At 31.5% G+C, this 24,996-nt stretch overlaps 2 protein-coding genes across 2 annotated transcripts in view; one reads left to right on the forward strand and one right to left on the reverse strand.

The window, feature by feature from the left end:
• LOC126745676 (myosin-VIIa-like) overlaps positions 1–17,480 on the reverse strand; it is a 56,413-nt gene extending 38,933 nt beyond the window's left edge. The window contains exons 1-8 of the mRNA XM_050453636.1: positions 17,333–17,480; positions 16,809–17,069; positions 16,569–16,753; positions 7,009–7,211; positions 6,773–6,946; positions 6,267–6,562; positions 1,222–1,756; positions 934–1,166 (exon numbers count right to left, since the gene is read on the reverse strand). Of these exons, the coding sequence (XP_050309593.1) occupies positions 934–1,166; positions 1,222–1,756; positions 6,267–6,562; positions 6,773–6,946; positions 7,009–7,211; positions 16,569–16,753; positions 16,809–17,069; positions 17,333–17,356 (1,911 nt within the window). The 5' untranslated portion in view covers positions 17,357–17,480. The remainder of the gene's footprint in view (positions 1–933; positions 1,167–1,221; positions 1,757–6,266; positions 6,563–6,772; positions 6,947–7,008; positions 7,212–16,568; positions 16,754–16,808; positions 17,070–17,332) is intronic.
• A 1,508-nt stretch (positions 17,481–18,988) lies between these two features.
• Positions 18,989–20,837, forward strand: LOC126745682 (zinc finger protein 664-like). The gene is made up of 6 exons (XM_050453647.1): positions 18,989–19,211; positions 19,263–19,515; positions 19,586–19,839; positions 19,893–20,052; positions 20,106–20,381; positions 20,593–20,837. The coding sequence occupies exons 1-6, from the start codon at positions 19,077–19,079 to the stop codon at positions 20,820–20,822; spliced, it is 1,308 nt and encodes a 435-aa protein (XP_050309604.1). The 5' UTR covers positions 18,989–19,076; the 3' UTR covers positions 20,823–20,837.
• Positions 20,838–24,996: the final 4,159 nt, after the last annotated feature.

Consider the following 24,996-nt stretch of genomic DNA (forward strand, 5'->3'; position numbering starts at 1 on the left):
CAATTTTTTTTCCAAGTGTCAAACACCATTTCGGGCAATTTCTCAAAAACTAATAATTTCTCAAAAAATTTATAGAAACATAAAACAAACCTTTAACCTTAGTCAATCCAGCACAATTTAAATCACCTCTCTAACTAACACAGTAAAAAAGTTACAGCCAATTTTGCTAGTGAACAATTTTTTTTCCAAGTGTCAAACACCATTTTGGTCAATTTCTCAAAAACTAAACATTTCTCAAAAAAAGTATAGAAACATAAAACAAACCTTCAACCTTAGTCAATCCAGCACAATTTAAATCACCTCTCTAACTAACAGAGTAAAAGAGTTACAGCCAATTTTGCTAGTGAACAATTTTTTTTCCAACTGTCGAACACCATTTCGGGCAATTTCTCAAAAACTAATAATTTCTCAAGTAATGTATAAAGACATAAAATGAACCTCCAACCTTAGTCAATCCAGCGCAATTTAAATCACCTCCCTAACTAACACAATAAAAAAGTTATAGCCAATTTTGCTAGTGAACAATTTTTTTTCCAAGTGTCGAACATCATTTTGGGCAATTTCTCAAAAACTAATGATTTCTCAAAAAATTTATAAAGACATAAAATGAACCTCCAACCTTAGTCAATCCACTACAATTTAAATCACCTCTCTAACTAACACAGTAAAAAAGTTACAGCCAATTTTACTAGTGACCAATTTTTTTTCCAAGTGTCCAACCCAATTTCGGGCAATATCTCAAAAACTAAACATTTCTCAGAAAATTTATAAAGACATAAAACAAACCTCCAACCTTAGTCAATCCAGCACAATTTAAATGACCTGCCTAACTAACACAGTAAAAAAGTTACAGCCAATTTTGCTAGTGAACAATTTTTTTTCCAACTGACAAACACCATTTTAAAAGATTTCTCTCTTATATTTTATTCTTACCTGTGGCTTTTTATGTTCATTAGGCTTAATACACCTGACAAAATACGGATTGGACACCCACAAGTTCTGCATCAGCTGCGCCAAAGATTGCTTAAACTGCATCGATAACGTCATGGTGTTTTTCTCACTACTTAGATCCTCCTTAAAAATGTCTTTTAGCATACAATTTTGTGTGGTTTTCACTAAATTTCTCAAGTCGTTACTGAAAGTGTCTCTGTTTTTATCCAGAAAGCCTGAAATCACCTTTAAATTATTACAACATATTGATTAAACACTAAACAACCTTACCAGGTACATCATAAAACACTGGACCGGCGAAATGTTGTATACCAAAAGCCGGGGTCATATCAGACTTCGGTTTCAGATAATACCTCTTCCCTCCATGTTGTTTATGTAATTTACTCAGCATAGAAAAGTCCGTACCTTTAGGGAACTTACTCTCCTCATCTATGAGTGAGAAAACGTTCATCGGTTTCAATCCGATCATGTCCAGAGCCTCTTGGTTATCAATAAAGTCGATTCTGGCCCAACTGATTCCCTCTTTAGCATAGTGATCCTGCTCCAGTTTGAAAATGTGCTGCACGAAGAACTGCTGCAGATTCTCATTGGCGTAGTTGATGCACAACTGCTCGAAGCTGTTCAGCGTAAAGTTTTCGAAACCGAAAATGTCCAGGACGCCAATGGATTTCTTATGGGGGATCTTCGGTTTGTAGATGACCGAGTTTATTCGTTGTACGATCATTATGAAGAGTTTGCCGTAGATGTTTTTGGCGAAGGCGTTTCTCGAGTCTACCGCTTGTTCTTTGGACATGGCCGAAATTATCTGGAAGGTTTTTAAAGGTCCGGTTTTTTGCAAATAAAATGGACAAAAATTAAAAACTTTGTGACGATAAACTCATCGATATGGTACTCTTTTTCAGCTAACTTTTTCTAACTAAGACAATGGTGAAAAGAGATTTTTAGTACCATCAATGGTTTCCTCAAAAACCAGAAATTTTTGTCAAAAATCACGTTAAACTTATCGACATGGTGCTCGTTTTCAGCTACTTTCTTCCAAAAAACGAAATGGTAGAATCAGTTTTTTTGTACCAGTAATGGTTCTCCTAATATTACCACAGCCTTCATAGTGATTTCTATGAAAGTTTTTTGGATTGTGAGAAAACTATTGATGGTACTAAAAATCTATTTGCACCATTGTCTTAGTTAGAAAAAGTTAGATGAAAAAGAGTACCATGTCGATGGGTTTATTGTGACTTATAAGGAAGTTTTTTTGATTTTAGGAAACCTATTGTCTATTCAAAAAAATATTTTGATCTTCATAAACTTCAAATATTTAAGGATTTTCTGGACGACATTCAAAACCCCGTATGTGTTATAAAGGGTCATTTACTGAAAAAATCATTTATTTATATTTATTTAGTTAAATATCTCAAGCTATATATGACTTGAATAAAAAATATTTGGTTCCTCTTAAGGAAAATTGAAAAATAAAACTTTTCTCACTCTTGCAATTTTTCAAAATAAGTGATATTAAGCGAGTTATAAGGAAAACAAAAAAGTGAGGTTAAGGACGATAACTTCTTAATTACTCATTTTATCAAAAAAAGGCCAAGAATAAAATATATTTATTTTTTAATTTTATACTAAAAATGTCATAATTTTTTTTTGTAAAAAACATATAGAGTGATTTATTGAAAAATCTTATAATAATTATTAAAAATCTCTTCCTGTATGAAATTAAATAAAAAAATACTTATATTCTTCAATAAAGAATTAAAAAATAAAACTTTTTTCATTTTTGAAATTTTTCGAAATAAGTGATATTAAGCGAGTTATATGAAAAACAAAAAAGTGAGGTTAAGGAAGATAACTTCTTAAATATTCATTTTATCAAAAAAAGACCAAGAATAAAATATGTTCATTTTTTAATTTTATAGTAAAAATGTCATAAATTTTTTTTGTAAAAAAACATATAGAGTGGTTTATTGAAAAATCTTATAATAATTATTAAATATCTCTTCCTGTATGACATTAAATAAAAAAATATTTATATTCTTTAATAAAGAATTAAAAAATAAAACTTTTTTCATTTTTGCAATTTTTCAAAATAAGTGATATTAAGCGAGTAATAAGGAAAACAAAAAAGTGAGGTTAAGGACGATAACTTCTTAATTATTCATTTTATCAAAAAAAGACCAAGAATAAAATATGTTTAGTTTTTAATTTTATACTAAAAATGTGATAAATTTCTTTTGTAAAAAAACATATAGAGTGTTTTATTGAAAAATCTTATAATAATTATTAAATATCTCTTCCTGTATGACATTAAATAAAAAAATATTTATATGCTTCAATAAAGAATCAAAAAATAAAACTTTTTTCATTTTTGCAATTTTTCAAAATAAGTGATATTAAGCGAGTTATAAGGAAAACAAAAAAGTGAGGTTAAGGACGATAACTTCTTAATTACTCATTTTATCAAAAAAAGACCAAGAATAAAATATGTTTATTTTTGAATTTTATATTAAAAATATCATAAACTTTCTTTGTAAAAAAAACATATAGAGTGATTTATTGATAAAACTTATAATAATTATTAAATATCTCTTCCTGTATGACATTAAATAAAAAAATATTTATATTCTTTAATAAAGAATTAAAAAATAAAACTTTTTTCATTTTTGCAATTTTTCAAAATAAGTGATATTAAGCGAGTTATAAGGAAAATAAAAAAGTGAGGTTAAGGACGATAACTTCTTAAATATTAATGTTATCAAAAAAATACCAAGATTAAATACGTTTATTTTTTAATCTTCTATCAAAAATAAGCATTTTTTTGATAAAAAATACATAAGGTGATAAATATCTCATCTTGTTTTACATTAAATTAAAAAAAAATTAGTCCCTCTTAAAAAAAATCAAAAAATAAAACTTTTTTCACTCTTGTAATTTTCCGAAATAAGCAATATTAACCGAGTTATAACGCAAACAAAAAAGTGAGGTTAAGGCCGAAAACTCCTTAAATATCAATATTATCAAAAAAACACCAAGAATAAAATATGTTTATTTTTTAATTTTCTTTTGAAAATATACATTTTTTTGGTAAAAAATATACAAAGTGATTTATTGGAAAATGTTATAATAATTATTAAATATCTTGTCCTGTATGACATTTAATTAAAAAATGCTTATACCCTCTTAAGTAAAATTGAACAGTAAACCTTTTTTCATTCTAGCAATTTTTCGAACTAAGCGATAATAAGCGAGTTATAATGAAAATAAAAAAGTGAGGTTAAGGACGATAACTTCTTAAATATTAATGTTATCAAAAAAATACTAAGAATAAAATACGTTTATTTTTTAATCTTTTATCAAAAATAACCATTTTTTTGATAAAAAATACACAAGGTGATAAATATCTCATCTTGTATTACATTAAATTTTAAAAAAATTACTCCCTCTTAAAGAAAATCAAAAAATAAAACATTTTTCACTCTTGCAATTTTTCGAAATAAGCAATATTAACCGAGTTATAACGCAAACAAAAAAGTGAGGTTAAGGCCGAAAACTCCTTAAATAGCAATATTATCAAAAAAACACCAAGAATAAAATATGTTTATTTTTTAATTTTCTTTTGAAAATATACATTTTTTTGGTAAAAAATATACAAAGTGATTTATTGGAAAATGTTATAATAATTATTAAATATCTTGTCCTGTATGACATTTAATTAAAAAATGCTTATACCCTCTTAAGTAAAATTGAACAGTAAACCTTTTTTCATTCTAGCAATTTTTCGAACTAAGCGATAATAAGCGAGTTATAATGAAAATAAAAAAGTGAGGTTAAGGACGATAACTTCTTAAATATTAATGTTATCAAAAAAATACTAAGAATAAAATACGTTTATTTTTTAATCTTTTATCAAAAATAACCATTTTTTTGATAAAAAATACACAAGGTGATAAATATCTCATCTTGTATTACATTAAATTTTAAAAAAATTACTCCCTCTTAAAGAAAATCAAAAAATAAAACATTTTTCACTCTTGCAATTTTTCGAAATAAGCGATATTAACCGAGTTATAACGCAAACAAAAAAGTGAGGTTAAGGCCGAAAACTCCTTAAATAGCAATATTATCAAAAAAACACCAAGAATAAAATATGTTTATTTTTTAATTTTCTTTTGAAAATATACATTTTTTTGGTAAAAAATATACAAAGTGATTTATTGGAAAATGTTATAATAATTATTAAATATCTTGTCCTGTATGACATTAAATAAAAAAATGCTTATACCCTCTTAAGGAAAATTGAACAGTGAACCTTTTTTCATTCTAGCAATTTTTCGAACTTAACGATAATAAGCGAGTTATAATGAAAATAAAAAAGTGAGGTTAAGGACGATAACTTCTTAAATATCAATATTATCAAAAAAAATACCAAGAATAAAATACGTTTATTTTTTAATCTTCTATCAAAAATAAGCATTTTTTTGATAAAAAATACACAAGGTGATAAATAACTTATCTTGTATTACATTAAATTTTAAAAAAATTCTCCCTCTTAAAGAAAATCAAAAAATAAAACATTTTTCACTCTTGCAATTTTTCGAAATAAGCAATATTAACCGAGTTATAACGCAAACAAAAAAGTGAGGTTAAGGCCGAAAACTCCTTAAATAGCAATATTATCAAAAAAACACCAAGAATAAAATATGTTTATTTTTTAATTTTTTTTTGAAAATATACATTTTTTTGGTAAAAAATATACAAAGTGATTTATTGGAAAATGTTATAATAATTATTAAATATCTTGTCCTGTATGACATTAAATAAAAAAATGCTTATACCCTCTTAAGGAAAATTGAACAGTGAACCTTTTTTCATTCTAGCAATTTTTCGAACTAAACGATAATAAGCGAGTTATAATGAAAATAAAAAAGTGAGGTTAAGGACGATAACTTCTTAAATATCAATATTATCAAAAAAAATACCAAGAATAAAATACGTTTATTTTTTAATCTTCTATCAAAAAAAACCATTTTTTTGATAAAAAATACACAAGGTGATAAATATCTCATCTTGTATTACATTAAATTTTAAAAAAATTACTCCCTCTTAAAGAAAATCAAAAAATAAAACTTTTTTCACTCTTGCAATTTTCCGAAATAAGCAATATTAACCGAGTTATAATGCAAACAAAAAAGTGAGGTTAAGGCCGAAAACTCCTTAAATATCAATATTATCAAAAAAACACCAAGAATAAAAGAAGTTTATTTTTGAATTCCCTATAACAAAAACTACATTACAACATTCAACTGTCAACTTACGGTTTCTCCGCGAGTATAAATGCTCTTTTTCGTAAATGCTTCCTCCAAACTGCTCGCATTCACTCCGAGCAATCGAGCGATTTTCTCGCACAAAACTTGATCATTAACCTCGGAACTGTCGGAATGTGACACGGTTCCAGACCGGAACCTCAAGTTCCCCAAATGTAAAATGGCCGCTAGCAGCGTAAATATGTTTCCAGTTTCCTTATCTGAGAAATTGAGCACCTTGAGGGCTCCCGATATGTCGGCGAACTCTTTGAATTCATCACGTCCGTCACAGTGTAGAGTATTACCTCCTAAAATTGACTCAATTTTAACTCAAAAATTAAGCATATTTATTTATTTATTCAACATAACAAATACATGCTTAATACAGGATAGATGTAAACAAAATTAATTTGTAGTACCAATACAATAAAGTACACCTAGGTGCAAGCACCTGTATGTGTATAACTTAAAATTAATTATATTACAATACAACACAATTATATATATAGTGGACTTACCGGTCAAATAATGATACATATCAGCCTCACCCAAATCCAGTCTTTTCTTCTCTTCTCTCGACAAGCCTGCGAGCATACTATAAAATATATGGTAATTTCTCTCGCCGTCGTTCTGCGAAACTATCCTGCTTTTTTCCAATAAATATTGTTCGATCTTAGCACCCTCAATAGCACCTAAAACATGTCCCTAAATTGCAAAAACCAAGAACTCCCTTATCGAAGGTCTTAATATAAACCTTGTTCGTTAAAATCCACATTGATGTACTTCCCGAACCTGGAGGAGTTGTCGTTTCTTACGGTCTTAGCGTTCCCAAACGCCTCCAGAATCGGATTTGCCTCTAAAATTTGCTGCTCTATCCAGGAATGTTGCCCACTAGTCGAGGCTAAGTATTGCAGGATTAGTTTGGTGCTTTCTGTTTTGCCCGCACCGGACTCTCCACTAGGGAAAAAGTGGATGCTCGTCGTAAGCAATCTTTTATGATTTTATTGAGGCGTTCGATAAAGTAGTCAAAAAAATTCAGAGATTGGTCTCAGGGGTTGTATTTTTGAAATCATTCGAATTTGATTCGCATACGAAATTAGAGGATTTCGCACGAAAAATACCGATATTCGTATTTTCGACCGCATCGTATGCAATGTCTCGAATGGGTAAAGTCCAGTTCAGAGATCTATTAGAATCTTTGATATGCCGCGAATAGTCCGTGTGCCGGTGTTTCTTGTATTGTCACATGGCATGTTTGTTTAAATCGCAAAATTTTATGTGGAAAGAGTCATGCAGTAATATCCTAAGCGATATTTAATCGTTCCATCAAATAAATAAATAGTTTAAACATTTTTTTTAAATTTATACATTTGATTTGTAAGATTTGACTACAGATACCCACGTACTATTTTCTTAGATGTCTGACCTCAGTCGCAGTCACTGAAGCGTGAAAAGTTGCACAGGTCCGGCCTTAAAATTTATTTGTATCTAAAATTTTATTATTCGAGATTTTTGGGTTTGGTTTTATAAAGTTAGAAATTCAGGATAATTAATAGAAAATATTTAATTAAAAGATAAGATTTAAGTACATCAAATTTTTTTAACCAAAAATTTTCATTTAATAAGTTTAGTATTTCAGTAATCAGTGGGGGTGTTTATAATAAGTGATGCGAGAATAGGTGGTACAAAGTACTTAGGCCTATTTATTCTCTGGATTAAGGCATTAAACATTTACTTTTTGATACAAAAGGGTAAAATGTTTTGGTTTGTCTTCAAATTATATAAATTTCCTTTTTGTGGGTATTGAGATTTAGGTATAATACCAAAACAAATCCTGGGTAAGAACTGATAATTAAATTGTGTTCTTTTCAGTATTGACTTATTAAGTGTAGTTATGGTTATAGCTTAGGTATCATCAGCATATTCAGAATTCCTCACATTTAGTAAATCAACAGTGTATATTAGGAGAAGTAAAAGATCAAGGATTGACCCTTATGGCACATCCGAATCAATACGTTTAGCGTAAGAGAAAATATTATTAAATGACAAACACAACATTATTAAAAACATAGTACTAATTTTACAATGAACAATCCATACCATCAAATTCTTTAGAATAATCGAGATTAATATGATTAATATTTTATTTATCGATTGTTAGCAGGTTAAATGGTTTTCTTACTTTGTGATTTTACTGTTACATTTTGTTAAATTTGAGGCAGTAGGGTAAAACCACAAATAAAATAGAAAATGTACGTTTTTATGTTATAATTGTTATTTGTTAGTCTAATTTTAATAACACAGCTTTAATAAATAAGACTTTTTGATATAATGAAGTTTTAACCCTACATTTGTGATATAAACAGTGAGAGTGATAAGTTACAAAAATAAACAATTTAATTTATTGAAGATTCTAACTTGAAATAAAAATAGCTATCTTTTAAATTTAAAAACCAAATACTATGCCTATAATTTGGGCATTTTTTTTTAAATCTTAAAGCAACACATGGCAAAAATATCTTTCATTATTTGTCAATTGTAAAATTTTGTTTGTTTGTTTTGGCAGTGTATAGTATTTCCATAAAATTTTATTTTCAATAACAGGCGATTGAGTGGATTCCACGCATGTTTTTGTCAATTTTGGGCAGTAAAATCATCATGGGTCTATTTTAAATTTAATGAATTAACATATTGTAGTATAGAAAATTTGATTATTTTCTAAAAGTTTTTTTTTTAATTTAGTAGATTGAGTTATTTTTATATTTTATTTTTTTTTGAACTCTAGATTTTAGGCAATTTATATATTTATTTTTTGTGAGACAATTGTAAAATTAAAACTATTTGTAAAATTTGTTTATATCTCGTGTAATTGGGTGTCCTATCTGTTTGAAATATATTACAAATTATTTCTATTTATTATTAATTTACTTGCTTGAAATAATTCAAATTTAATTCGAGGCTAGATTTATTTTATATATTTATTTATTTATCAATCACCACGGACTAAAATATTTTGATTTGATATTATTTGATATTATTTTCTTTCTAAAAATTGACATTTTCGAAAGAAAAATAAAAAATATTGTAAAACATGTGGTTTTCTGTATATTTAAAATGATTTCATAGATAAATTATATAAAATTTTGCCATTTAGACATGTATATCATGAGACAATAAATACGACATAGGCGCACGGACTATTTAGTGCGGCATCTGCGACACATCAAAGATTCTAATAGATCTCTGAACTGGACTTTATATACCATTCGAATTTCAAGGTTCGTGTGTGATTTTCAATTTGATTATGCCACTTGTCTTGTTTTGATTTTAAACTAGTTTTTTTTTGTGTGAGTTCGATAAGTATTTTCGTAGTGTTTTTTGTTGTTTATTGAAAAAAAAAACAACTATAATCAAATGGCAAGAGTAAACAATCTTGTGCAAAGAAACGTCGTCGATGCACTGGAAGAGATTGAAACTCTGGCAGATAGAAGGAATAGGATGTACTCTTCATTTCTCGACTCATTTGAAATGTATTTAGATGCTCAATTTATTAAATTATATAGATTAAGCAAGCCTATTAGGATGGAATTGATGTGCTCTTTATTTGCTCCAGGGAGACTGTGTAATATGTCCCCTATGGTCCGTTTTCACGTTCATGCCACTTAGATTTGCACATGCAAATTTGCGCAAATAAAACTTTGGTGTATTCATTTTCGTTCATTTTAAATTGCACAAGTAGTTACAACGGTTGTATTCTGATGTGTAGTGACCAGTGATTAGGGTGTGCGTTTGTGAGCATAGAAACATAAAAATAAAGTCAAGTAAATCAAGAAGTTGAGAGAGCCAAACAAGCGGAGACAAGCAAATAAATCTTGGATTGAAAAGAGAGCAACTTACTCTCATATTAATTTAATTCGAGAATTAGTTAATCAGCCAGACGATTTTCGTAATTACCTGCGCATGGACGAGACGACTTATCGAAATTTATTACATTTAGTTACACCAATAATACAAAAAACTGATACTGTTATGAAAAGTTCTATCACGCCACATGAAAGATTAACGGCGACTTTAAGGTTTTTGGCAACTGGTAGAACCTATGAGGATCTCAAGTTTTCTACGTGTATTTCTAAATCCGCCCTCAGCAAGATAATTCCTGAGACGTGCGATGCCATTTACACAGTATTAAAACAAGAATATTTAAAAGTATGTAAAACTTATTATTATATCTACTGTACGCTAGAATTAGTAAAATTCGCTAAAAATTGTGCAGCAGTTTGCGATTCACTGTCTTCGTCTTGTTCAGGAGGAGGTAATTCAGAATTTCTTGGAGCTTTAGGTTGCTGACAATTAGATCCTGTTTGTGTAGGTTGCTGACGATAATTAAATCCTGTTAGTTGATAAGGCGTTTGATTCTGATGAGTCACTGGTTGTGGAATTTGTGGCTGATGATGCCATGTCACTGGTGAAGGTGGCTGATATGATGATGCAGGTTGCATTTGGTGAAAATATTGTCTTGACACCTGTGATTGTTGTTCCAGTTGTGTATTTATGACACAGTGGCAATTTAGAGTTCCTAACTGAGCCTCATAAAAAACATCATTAATAATTAATTTCTCAGCGTGAATGCGTTGCTCGCTTTTAATTTTGATGCCCATGCCAATCCAATATGATTGAACTTATCATCAATATTTGAAGGCACTGCAAAACGTTTCTGAATGGTATCCAAAACGTTATCATATTGTTGATGATGACGCTTGTGATGCTGGACGAGGTGTACTTGGTACAGAATATTCAGATACTGGCATGGGCGTGTGTGGTTCGAATAGATGATCATCAATAAAGTACTGTTGAGTTTCATGTATTTTAGAAACCTAAAATCAAAAAAAGTACAGATTATCTATATGTGTATTATAATAATTATTATACTAGCTTGTAACTTGTTTTATTACGCAATAGTTAGAAGCACGCAACATTCTAAATAATATTATGCTCTTTTTTGTAGTTTCCTAAAACTACAGCCGAATGGAAGAATATTGCGAATATTGAATTTTCCACATTGTTTAGGTGCTGTAGACGGAAAGCACGTACAAATTACAGCGCCCCCTGGGAAGTGGCTCATATTACTTTAATTATAAAAAAAACTTTTAGTATTGTTTTGATGGGCATTGCAAATGCTAACTATGAATTCATATACTGCGATATAGCAACAAACGGCAGAGTATCTGACGGAGGAGTCCTTGAAAATTCTAAATTTATTAAAGGTTTAATCGGGAATAAACTAAACTTACCGGCTTTAGAAGTAGTTATACCAGGTCAACCTCCTTTAAATTATGTTTTTGTGGGAGACGAAGCTTTTGCAATGAGATCCGACTTGCTTTGAAGCCATATAATCAAAGAGAGCTTAACAATGAAAAAAGAATATTCAACTACCGTTTAACTAGAGCTAGACGCATTATAGAAAACACCTTTGGAATTTTGGCTAACCTTTTTAGAATATTCCATAGATCCATTAATTTGAAAAAAGTTGTGGTGGCATGTTGTGCTCTTCACAATTTTTTAAGGCGAGAAATTCGGCTAACTCATATACACCTAATGACGTATTTGACTTTGAAGATATTTCAACTGGTACCACCACTCCTGGACTGCGGACACAACCTGAGAATTTATTAAATCTCGCGGGCAGTCACAGTGCCGAAGCAAAAGATGTGAGGACAAGTTTTAAAAACTATTTTAATAGTAGTTATGGTAGTGTATCGTGGCAACATAAAATGATATATAATCAAAATAATAACATATTATATAGGTAAATACGGCAGCCCTATATACTTATACGAGTATACTATAACTAACAATAAATTGTAAATGTGTTTTTACCTGAGTTTCATTTTCTTCGTCCATATTTGATAAAGTGCCTCTTGGAGTTTCCTGGTCCTGTAGGAAGCTCAATAACTCGTACTACCATAAATGTGGAACATATATTTCTTCCGTTCCGGCACCGGACCTCTCAGATTCAAAAACCTTTTTTAGTTCTTTTCTATATGTGGTTCTCATTGAATTCATTTTCTTAACTACCGTATCCCTGGTTGCCTTTCTATCAACCTTTGGCATTTTTTCAACAAGAATTTCATATGCCTGTGATTTTGCATTTCTATCACTGTATTCTTTTGATTTTACTTTCCAAAGACACAGAGCAAAAACAATAAAACAATACCGAAAATTTAAACCCGGCGTAAACCTGTCAAAACAAGAAAACGGCGTCCTAGTGCATGCGCGCGATCGAAAACTGTGTTTAACCCCTAACCACGATTGACGGGGTCAAATTGACCCAGAGACGCCTTTAAACTGAAATTTTCCCCTCCAATTTTGTAACTTGGGGGCAAGACTTCACGACTTTGTCTAGCGCGCGTATTTACTTTTGGTAGCACATTAACTACGTAGGAATGCAGCTTCGTTGTGGCCGAATTTACGAAAATGGGTCAAAGTGACCCAGCGGTAGTTATTGTTGCGTTATAAATATTTTCAATTTAGCACTTTATGAAATAATTATTTTGGTAAGTTTTTTTGCATAAAAAAGTGTTTATTGTAATTTTTGTATCTAGTTATCCATAAAAATGAATTCCAAATTATACACGGATGCGGAGCTTTTAGACATTATAGAAAATGACGTTTTTTGGCAGGACCTTGAAAACGTGGATGAAACCGTGAACTTTAAGATGAAAATGGCGCCAATGTGCCCTTGGAAATTGCTGAGAATGAACAGGACGCTCTTAGAAAAATTTTGGAGGATGGAGATAAAAGCGATGATTCTGAAGAGGACTGCGAACTATTTAGTGAACATGATTCTCTGAGTGAGGCTTCTGGGGTTTCTGGCAATGATGATTCTGAGGAAGATCAACCTCTAATTAATTTTACGTCTTGGGTTGGAAAGGATGGAACAAGATGGTAAAAGCATTTTTTTGGTTGTTATATCATCAAGGCTTATTCAAGTCTGGTCATGAGGATCAAAGGTCAATGTGGTGTACTGATGGAACAGGAAGAGACATTTTTAGAGCTACAATGAGCCTTGCAAGATTTTCTTTTTTGCTTTGTTGTTAACGCTTTGATGGTTTACAAACCAGGAAAGAAAGGATCAAATTGGATAAACTGGCGCCGATTTCAGAAGTTTTTAATACATTTGTGGATAACGCACGGGAAATGTATAACCCTGGTGATAATGTTACCCTGGATGAGATGTTGGTACCCTTTAGGGGTAGATGCGGATTCCGTATGTACATCCCTAGTAAACCAGCTAAGTATGGCTTGAAAGTACAAATTCTGCCGGATTCAAAGACCCACTATATGTTGAACGCCGATTTATATACAGGTGCCCAAATTGGAGATCGGGCCCCTAAAGAAAAACGTTTTTCGAATCCTTCAGAGGTTGTGCTTCGTTTGACAAAGCACATAATGGGTACCAACCGCAATGTAACCGCTGACAACTGGTATTCTTCAATTGAGATAGTAAATGAGCTGCTGAATAATAAGCTTACTTATGTAGGCACTCTAAAAAAAAAACGTCAAATACCACCAGATTTTCAACCCAGCCGTAAGCGACAACCTAAAAGTTCACTGTTTGGTTTTTCTCCGGCGATTACCATGGTATCATTTGTTCCAAAAACTAATAAAGTAGGTATATTAGTACCTATCAAGTATGCACCACGATAATAAGATAAATGAAATTTCATTGAAACCAGATATAATCGAGTACTATAATGGGACTAAAGCAGGGGTTGATGCTCTTGACGAAAAATGCGCAAATTATTCTACTTCGCGCAGAACAAGACGTTGGCCAATGGCATTATTTCATGCAATATTGAATATTGCTGGAATTAATAGTTATGTTTTATATAACTGTGCATCTAATGAAACAAAAATTACGCGCTATGATTTTTTAGCGGCTAGGGGTATCGTTATGCAAGCCGTTCGTCATAAAAAGACTAGGAAATACAAAGGTACCTCGAAATGTTCGAGAAATGGGCTTCAATATATTTCACACTGAGATTCCAGAACCTCCTGTGCCACTCACTGATAGAACAACGTCCAAGCAAAAAAGATGTGCCATATTCCCATGGTCAAAGGATCGAAAAACAAATACTGTTTGCAATAATTGTAAAAAGCCTATTTGTCAACAATGTGCAGTAAAAGTTTGTCCTAACTGCACTAAGTAAGTTTTTTTTTGTTAAAATGTTTTTGTTTTTATGTTAGAAAATACGTTGTAAGTTTCGTTACCTTTTTTTGAATAAATAATATAGTGGGTCATACTGACCCATCAATAGTTGTTGCGATTTTTTTTTTGGAATAGTTGTTAAGGGTTAAAAAGTTAGAGTGTCGTTTATACGCTCATGCATTTGCGCCAACCACATGCAAAATATCGGATCGCGCTAGATTCACTCAAGTCAAGCTTTTTGGCTTGTGCAAGTGAACGATTTTGGTGTTCATGCAACAGTTTACTTGCGCAAATTGGGCATGCACAAGTCAATTGGCACAAATTGCATGAGCGTGAAAACGGGCCATTACTTTTATCCACAAGGCTTGTGCAGTTTTAGCTGAAAAATCTTCGGTGGATTTACCCGACTTTAATTTCGGGTGCTCTGCCATAAATGAAATTAGTTCTTTCTTTTGCTCACTCGACACAATATCGCAATATTTTTTATTTTTTGAATCCAACATAAAAAACCCAAGAAACGCCATGAAAAAACCCTCAAAATTCCCTGTTAGGTTAAAAAATCTTTATCGTCTTCATCCCGTTTGACATTGCCTCCAACAGACTTTGTTACGTTGCTACTACATTTCATCTTCGTATGCGAATGAAATTTCGAATGCTGTTGAAAAATGCACTTTTTAATTCGTGTGCGAATTTTGCCGCTCGACTTTGTTCGCATTCGAAGATTCCCGCGTGGTTTCAAAAATACGGCCCCAGATTATGTAATTTCGCCCAGGCAGTTGAAAACATTTTTAAGACTACTGGAAATTTTAGAACTTTTAATATTTCGCCTTCGGCGGCCATATTGGATCGCCATGTTGCAGTTGCTACAATGCAACATGGCGACATCTTAGTTTTAAGAGCAGTATCACGTGACTTCAGAGGCGTGCCTTCTTTTTATTGCTTATCGAAAGTAGTTAAAAGGTTTTTTATTTATGTCTTAAACGCAGTTAAATTTTTAAATGCCTGGATTTTTTTTTTTAATATTTCAAATTTTTTATTTAGTCCAGGCAGTTGAAACGAACAATATAGCAAAAAATGTCCAGGTTGCCTCTGCGAGACATTAATCATTTCTTTACAATTAAATTCCTGTACATCATGTAATCTGTTGACTTTATTAGAACTTTTAGTATTTCCCCGGTAAGCCATAGATTGGATTGCCACGTCACATTGTGGGAGGAGCTTAAGTTTTGACAGAAGCACCACGTGACTGTTGATTTATTTACAGATGATCGGTCACATGCCACTCAAGAGGCGTGTGAACGTTTCTACTGTATTTTTAATAAATGTTCCTAAGAGGCGTGGTTTCTTTTATTTGTCACCAGGGGTAGTCAAAATGTTTTTTATTTATTACTTACAGGCAGTTGATTTATCAAAATTTTCAACTGCCTCGAAAAATGAAAATATTTAATTGAATAATTTATTATTTCGCTCAGGCAGTTGAAAACATTTTTAAAACTACTGGAAATAATAGAACTTTTAATATTTCGCCTTCGGCGGCCATATTAGATCGCCATGTTGCAGTTCCCACAATGCAACATGGCGATTTTAATTTTTAGAGAAGTATCACATGACTTCAGAGGCGTGCCTTCTTTTTATTTCTTATCGAAAGTAGTTAAAAGGTTTTTTATTATTTTTTTCTTTTTTTTTTTTTTAAAAATAGGAAAAGCATACGAGTACAATAAAAAACCGAAACCACATATGCTTTTTAATACTAAATCTCATTTACTAATCAAATCTATTAAATCTATATTTAAGCCCACGTTATTTATTATATATATAATAATATATTTGTTAAAATAATGTTAATCCTCGCATAGATTAGCTTGTGTAATTTTTTAATACTGACATAAATGTTAATATTTAATCCGAATTTATAATAGTAATTTATAAAATGTCAAGCGTGTCTAATAAACGTAATAAAAAGTCGTTTTTTTTGTTGCTAATTATTTAAGCAAAAAATAAACAATTAAGTAAGACTTGTAGATTTAAATTTCACTCTCCTTTGTATTCTCACATATAAATAAACAAATTACTATACGTCACTTGATAAATCCCGAACCTCTTACCTGATTACGATGCACTGATTCCTTTTAGTCTTTTTCATATCGTTATAGCTACTATCCCCAACGGCGAATATATGCGGCGGCATTTCCTCAAACCTCTTATCTTTGTACTCGCTTATCAATGAATTCGTATAAATCGCTAGAAACTCGTAAGGGTTTACTGCGACCAGCATACTTCCGGTATAAGTCTAAAACAAACATTAGTGCGATTAACGTGATCGATTGACTCCTGCAAGTCCTCACATAAATCTGTTTATTTTTATATCTCTTATGTAGATTCCTCAGGATCGCATACTCTTGCAGATCTCCCAGATTTATCATGTCTTCCACTCCTTTTTGTGAGGTGACATGCATGTGCTTGAGGAGTTGCTGATGGGAGACGTATTCTTGATTTTCATCGTCGTCTAAGATTTTAACCCTTTTTGGTTCTATGCTGATGATTTTCGCTCCTATTGGTACATCGAACTCGCCATTAGTGATTGGTTTTACCCATACATAGTCTCCCTATAAAAGAAATTTAACTGGAAAAAGGTGCAATAGGGACAAAATGGTATTTTTTTTATAGAAGTGATGTATAACCTTTGACCTAGACTTTTCTTAATCAATCCTATTATGCCTATTCTAAATTACGTTGATATTTATTTTAGGATACTTTTGCATAAAATTTCATTAAAAAAAACACTTAAGCATGTCAATCAAAAGAAGATATAGAAACACTTTATAAATTAGTAGTGAATTTACTTTGAAAGTCACTTATGGGTACTTACGACGACAAATCCAGGTTTGGCCATGTTCTAATCCAAATTTCCAATAAAAAAAGACACTCACGCGATCGATTTTAAATGTTTGTTATTTAGTCTAAATGTTACTGTTGCTCCGTCATATTCCCATTAACAATAACATCAACTATATAAATAATTTTGAAGATTTATCGTTATCGGTTTTATCGATAACTGATAATTTGCTCCCTATCTTATTCTTTTATTTTCCAATTGTTCTTTTGTTATCAGATCTGACTAATATAAGAATAATTTACAGGCAGGGGTAAATACTTGTCTTTCTTGGTATATTATGACGAAAACTAAACCTTTGGAACTTAATTTTCATAATTTTTGCCCACGATTACAAGAATTATGAAAAATATAATTTTTCTTAGGAATACGGTCCTGATTCTAACGTCACTTGTCATTCGGTTGACGTTTAACCCACTGCTCATTTGTCAAAATTCGTTTGACAACTAGGGTTGCCATTAAAATTAGGGTTCCATTTAACGTTTTTGTTGATATAATTTGTTTATATTAATATTTAGTCATTAAAGCGAACGGCAGTAAAGTGTTACAATAATAAAATTAATCTAGTTCTAACGTCACTTGTCAATCATTTGACGTTTAACCCATGGTTCTTCCGTCAAACATCATTTGACAACTAGGGTTGACATTAAATTCAGGACCGCATTTAATATTAAATTTGGTGACATAATTATTTTATATTGATATTTTAACTTATTAATGCACACGAGGGGAAAATTATCATACTAATTAGAAAAATATTATTTATATTACGAACACGGTCCTGATTCTACCGTCACTTGTCGATCAGTTGACGTTTAACCCATGGTTCTTCCGTCAAAATTCATTTGACAACTAGGGTTGGCATTAAAATCAGGACCGCACTTAATATTAAATTTATTAATGTAATTATTTTATGTTAATATCGATTTATCAACGCATCAGAGAGTAATAATAATAATAATAATGTTAATTATGAACACGATGCGGAATCTAACCTCACTTGTCAATCGATTGACATTTAACCCATTGTTGATCTGTCAATATTCATTTGACATTAAAATAAAGACCGCATTTACTATTAAATTGGTTGGTATAATTATTTTATCTTAATATTTATTTACTAAAGGAAAAAGGGGGAAACATATTACACTACTTCTAAAATTATTATGAATACGGTCCTGATTGTAATGTCACTTGTCAACCCCATTGTTTTTTAATTTTTTTTCCATTTTAGTTATTAGGATTCATTTTATAATTTTTCTTTTTTCCGTTTCATTGCTTGTAATTTCATCAGTATTTTTAATTTATACTAATTAAATAAATAAATAAGTTGTTAATTTGACAACCTTAACACAGAAGCTGACGCCAGACACTTCAATAGTCTCGAAGGGGAAGAAGAAGAAGAAATCATTTGACATTTCGATGCAGTGTTGCCGCCTTTCAGGATACTTACCCGGAACTGGGAAAAACAAATAGTTTTTAAAGACGAAAAATCCAATATTTTAATTAACAAAATAAAATATCTTATATTCCATTCAGTTATATTTTTTTTTAAATTTATGTGTTTCTATTCGGGGTGTTTTAATCGCAATCTGGCCACTCTTAAAATCCTTTGAAGAAAAATAAATGCCAAGTCTGGCAACACTGTCCAAACGTCTTTATTATGATTTCCTTATTAATTATTATTTTTTTATTAAAATAAACAAACAAATAGTACTAAATGGACCAAAATTACCAACACAGTTGCAGATTCTGCCTAAAAACCTCCCCAAACATGCAGGATATATTCACTTATTCCTTACAACCCAAAAACACCCCTTTAACAGATTTCGTGAGCAAATTAACACAACTAAAGGTAACAGGGACAAATAAATCATATATACACCCAATACTCCCTTTATTTTAGATAGTTAAAGGTGAGTTTTTGCCCAGCAACTCTTGCACTGACTGCATCGACACACTAAAGGCTGCATATAATTTTACACATACATGCATCGAGTCAGATGATCTCCTTAAGAAAGAGGAAACTAGACTAGAGTTCAGGAAAATTGAACAAGAAGCCTTGTTGGATTTGGATGAAAATGAACATAAATTTCACATGGATAATCCTGAGGAGAGATTGTTGGTTAGTAGAAGTAATGTTTCAGTTAAAAGTGAAGGTGAGGCAGATAAGAGTAGCAGTTAATAATTGAATTACTTAATGCATAAACAGCAGAGATCATATTTTAGATATGGTTTTGCGAGATGTATCAGACCCAACCTTGGAATTTGACATTATTTCAAATTTCTCTTCTGACTGTGATCAACCGAAAGAGACTGACACCCTTTACAACCATCAAATAATATCCAGTAAAGAGAAATACACTTGCGATGTTTGTGAAATGAAATTTAGCAACAAAATGAAATTCTTTGGGCATCAGAAGATGCACGACCACACAAAACCTTTTAAGTGTACAGAGTGTTTTCAAGGTTTTTCTAAAGAGGTAATTAGTTTTCTGATTAGTGATCGATTTTTTTGAAATATAAAAAATTCCAGGCACATTTAAAGGTTCACGAGAGATGCCATACAACCAGCAAAGATAAAAAGTTCTCTTGTACAACTTGCAACAAACAGTTCATGTATGAATATTTGTTGAAGCAGCACAAGTTCACTCATTCAGCAGAAAAGCCTTATCCCTGCCCAAAATGTGAAAAAGGTGCGATTCATTATTAACATTAATATAGCAACAACATTCCCTCCCGATTTCAGGTTGCATAACTTCAGAAAACTTAAAAAGACACATGAAAATACACGAAGAAAACCACATTAAACAGATGCACAAATGTACGATATGTGAAAAGGAGTTTCACTACCCGAGTGCCTTGGCCAAACATATAAAATTGCATACGGGAGAAAAACCCCATTTATGTCCCACATGCGGTAAAAGGTTCAGGCAATTGGGTGCATTGCATTTCCACCAAAGGACCCATTCCGGGTATAAACCGTTCAAGTGTGAACTGTGCACTGGTCATTTCAAGTCAAAAAGTAAGTTTGCATGATTGTCATTAAATTTCGAAAAAAACTGGACATTTAATGGATTCACAAATTTCATTAAGTGAGTAAATAAATCCTTGGGAATTAAAAACAATTTAAGTGGCTTTTTAAATGAATTTTACTATACATAGAGTAAGGCCCCATTTAATTATTTACATAGATCTTGTTTATATTAGAAGAATGAATCAATCCTCTCTTGCAGGTTTACTGAAAGTACACATGAGAAAACACACCGACGAAAGACCGTTTATCTGCGACAGTTGCGGAATGGCATTTAGGCAATCGTACAATTTAAAGTGCCATTTAAGGGTGCACACCGGGGAGAGACCAGTGCTGTGCACTTTGTGTGGAAAACGTATGAGCACCACAGGTAATACCGTTATTCTTGTGAATACCTTTAATATAATAACAATTAATTATTCTTATTGGTGAGTAAAGGTTGTGAATTAGAAGTGGTGTTTTGTGGGTCAATCTCTGAAGAAAACTAGTTGTTTTTTTAACGAAATTTAATTTGTCTTCAGGGCTTTACAATTGGTAGAAATCAATGGTGTTTAAGATATTTGTGAAAGGAATTTAAATATGTGTGTAACATGCCATGTACTGTAAGGTATGATCTTTATATATATTAAATCATACCTTAATTTGTGACCAATATGTATACTTAATTGCTGGAAGACTAAACAGTAAAACCAGGAAACTGGTATATCATGCAAATTTTGAGTCACAGGGCATTATGATGTAGGAACATAGATAAATTATTTATTAGTCAATAAAAAGAGATTCACAAAAGGAGCAAAAATTGCTATACACATCCAAGAATGCTTATTGTATTTTTTTAATTTGTAAAAGTTTTAATGACTTACTATGTATAAAAAGGGGCCATATTACAGCTGTATCAAATTTTACAATAGTCTATCAGTAAGCATTAAACCATTGCCAAACATAAGATTGTTAAAGAAAGCAATATTTAAACTCTTGCTAAACATTGAACCATACACTGCTCATGAGTATTTTTAAAGGGTAAATAGATTGTAGAGTTCTCCTATGATGATGTATTTTTTGTATGACACTATTTCATTTTATGTATCAACATAATTCTGAAATAAAGATTGTTTATTATGATTATATGTAAATAATAGCATGCATGGCATAGTTTCAAAAAGAAGGAGTTCATCTTTATACCCCAACTAATATGTTAATTCAAGAATTATGTTTTCCTGGTTTTTTTCCAGGTTATAATTATATATTCTAGACCTAAAAGTGGCAAAAGTCATTCTAATCCAGAAACATGTAGATCTTAACAATTCCACAAACTGTAACAACTTCGAGCCACGGTCTCATTAAATATATATAATTTTATACGCTACACGTGTTTCGATTCTATCCTAGCATCATCAGGCTCTGCTCCGATAGGTTAGTTAATAATAATATTCGTTTATAAATGAAACGAAAAAATAACCCTCAAAAACAAAACAATAAATAAAGTATACCTCTTTCTAGTAATAATTAGATATTATAATTTATATTAAATAAGATGTTGTACCTATATTCATTGTCAATTATCCATTTATTTATTTCTTGTTTTGCTTTGAAATATCGACTGATTGAATCAATATGATTCTGACAGAGAGCATGCTTGGGATTTTGCATTTCTTGTGCTTTTGAAATGACTCAAATATTTCTTATAGTAATCAGATTGCAGCATAAATTGAACCACCGCTCTCATGTATGTATTAATAAAATTGTGTGTACATGTATTCATTCATGCTTAATAGCTTGGTTCAGGGAAATTTAGTCACCATGCAGCGCTATACGGGAGAGCAACGCTCGTTTTGTGTACGAGAGTATTTCCGTAACAACAATTCGGCCACCATTGTGCGCCGTAGATATCGGGCACATTTTAATTTGCATGACATTAACCAGTGCCCAAGCCCACAGCTGATGATCGTAAAATGGGTACGTAAGTTTAACGACACCGGTTCGACGTTAAATAAACGAAATTTGGGTCGGCCAAGGACAACGAGAGTTCCCGAAACTTGTCTTCTCGCAAGCGCGTAGCGGCATTAAACATCTCCAGATCGTCGGTGCTGCGAATTCTTCACAAAGATTTAAACATGCATCCTTACAAAATTCAATTAGTGCAGGAATTAAAGGAAAATGACCCTCCTGCAAGACTTTTCTTCGCCAACGAAGTAATCCAAGTAATGAATCGATTTCAGAGATTCAACAACATTTTTTTCTCCGATGAGGCTCATTTTCACCTAAATGGCCATGTGAACACCCAAAATTGTCACTACTGGTGTGCAACAAAAACATCAAAGGCCCCTGCATAGCCCAAAGGTCACGGTTTGGGCTGCAATGTCGCGATCAGGAATAATCGGTCCCTATTTTTTCGAAGACGCTCGAGGCAACGAAATTACCGTAAATTCGCGGCGTTAAATAGACATGCTTCGAACATTTTTTACTCCCGCCCTTCAGAAGTTTGAGGGATACAATCGAAACACTTGGTTTCGGCAGGACGGCAGGTGGCACCGTCCACACCTCCAACCTGTCTTTGCCTGTCGTTCAGGCGCTTTTTCCCAATAAATTAATCTCCCGAAGAGGGGACATTCAGTGGCCCGCCCGAAGCCCGGACCTGACTCCCTGCGATTTTTTTTTTGCGGGGATACCTTAAGAGTAAAGTGTACAGCAACCGACCCGCCACCCTGAATGATCTAAAGGCCAATATCCAGCAAGAAATTGAAGCGATAACTCCAGAAACTTGCCAACGTGTTATTGAAAATTTTAGGGCTCGGCTTGAGGAGTGCCAGGAAAGAAATGGGGCACATTTGGACAACGTAATTTTTAAGACATAAATTTCCCAAGTTTTATAAAAAATTAACAACTTTCTGGACCACCCAGACAAAAATATGACTTGGAAGTATCAGATTGTAACATATTTGTTTATAAAAGCAGTTGTATGGAACCAGTTTGAATTGTTTGTGTCTTAAAAGTTTCAGAACGTTAATCCAAACCTTTTAATACCAAAATCACGAAAATCTGTTCATAAGAAGAGAAATATTGAACCTCATACAAAAATAGGAGTTAGGAGTATAGGATTTTCACAAATCTGTATCTAAATGCAGTTGTACTGAACCAATTTGAATGATTTATGTCTTAAAAGTTTCAGAACGTTAATCCAAACCTTTTAATACCAAAATCACGAAAATCTGTTCATAAGAAGAGAAGATACTGAACCTCATACAAAAATATGAGTTGGGAGTATAGGATTTTCACAAATTTGTATCTAAATGCAGTTGTACTGAATCAATTTGAATGATTTATGTCTTAAAAGTTTCAGAACGTTTATCCAAACCTTTTAATACCAAAATCACGAAAATCTGTTCATAAGAAGAGAAGATACTGAACCTCATACAAAAATATGAGTTGGGAGTATAGGATTTTCACAAATTTGTATCTAAATGCAGTTGTACTGAACCAATTTGAATGATTTATGTCTTAAAAGTTTCAGAACGTTAATCCAAACCTTTCAATACCAAAATCAAGAAAATCCTTTCATAAGAAGAGAAGATATTGAACCTCATACAAAAATATGATTTGGAAGTAACGAATTGTAACATATTTGTTTATGAAAGCAGTTGTATGGAACCAATTTGAATGATTTATGTCTTAAAAGTTTCAGAACGTTAATCCAAACCTTTCAATACCAAAACCAAGAAAATCGGTTCATAAAAAGAGAAGATATTGAACCTCATACAAAAATATGAGTTGGGAGTATAGAATTTTCACAAATTTGTATCTAAATGCAGTTGTACTGAACTAATTTGAATGATTTATGTCTTAAAAGTTTCAGAACGTTAATCCAAACCTTTCAATACCAAAACCAAGAAAATCTGTTCATAAAAAGAGAAGATATTGAACCTCATACAAAAATATGACTTGGAAGTATCGGATTGTAACATATTTGTTTATAAAAGCAGTTGTACTGAACCAATTTGAATGATTTATGTCTTAAAAGTTTCAGAACGTTAATCCAAACCTTTTAATACCAAAATCACGAAAATCTGTTCATAAAAAGAGAAGATATTGAACCTTATACAAAAATATGAGTTGGGAGTATAGGATTTTCACAAATTTGTATCTAAATACAGTTGTACTGAACCAATTTGAATGATTTATGTCTTAAAAGTTTCAGAACGTTAATCCAAACCTTTTAATACCAAAATCACGAAAATCTGTTCATAAAAAGAGAAGATATTGAACCTCATACAAAAATATGAGTTGGGAGTATAGGATTTTCACAAATTTGTATCTAAATGCAGTTGTACTGAACCAATTTGAATGATTTGTGTCTTAAAAGTTTCAGAACGTTAATCCAAACCTTTCAATACCAAAATCAAGAAAATCCTTTCATAAGAAGAGAAGATATTGAACCTCATACAAAAATATGAGTTGGGAGTATAGAATTTTCACAAATTTGTATCTAAATGCAGTTGTACTGAACCAATTTGAATGATTTATGTCTTAAAAGTTTCAGAACGTTAATCCAAACCTTTCAATACCAAAATCAAGAAAATCTGTTCATAAAAAGAGAAGATATTGAACC

Source organism: Anthonomus grandis, chromosome 16 (assembly GCF_022605725.1).
Source record: "Anthonomus grandis grandis chromosome 16, icAntGran1.3, whole genome shotgun sequence".
In the NCBI taxonomy this organism is placed as follows: domain Eukaryota; kingdom Metazoa; phylum Arthropoda; class Insecta; order Coleoptera; family Curculionidae; genus Anthonomus; species Anthonomus grandis.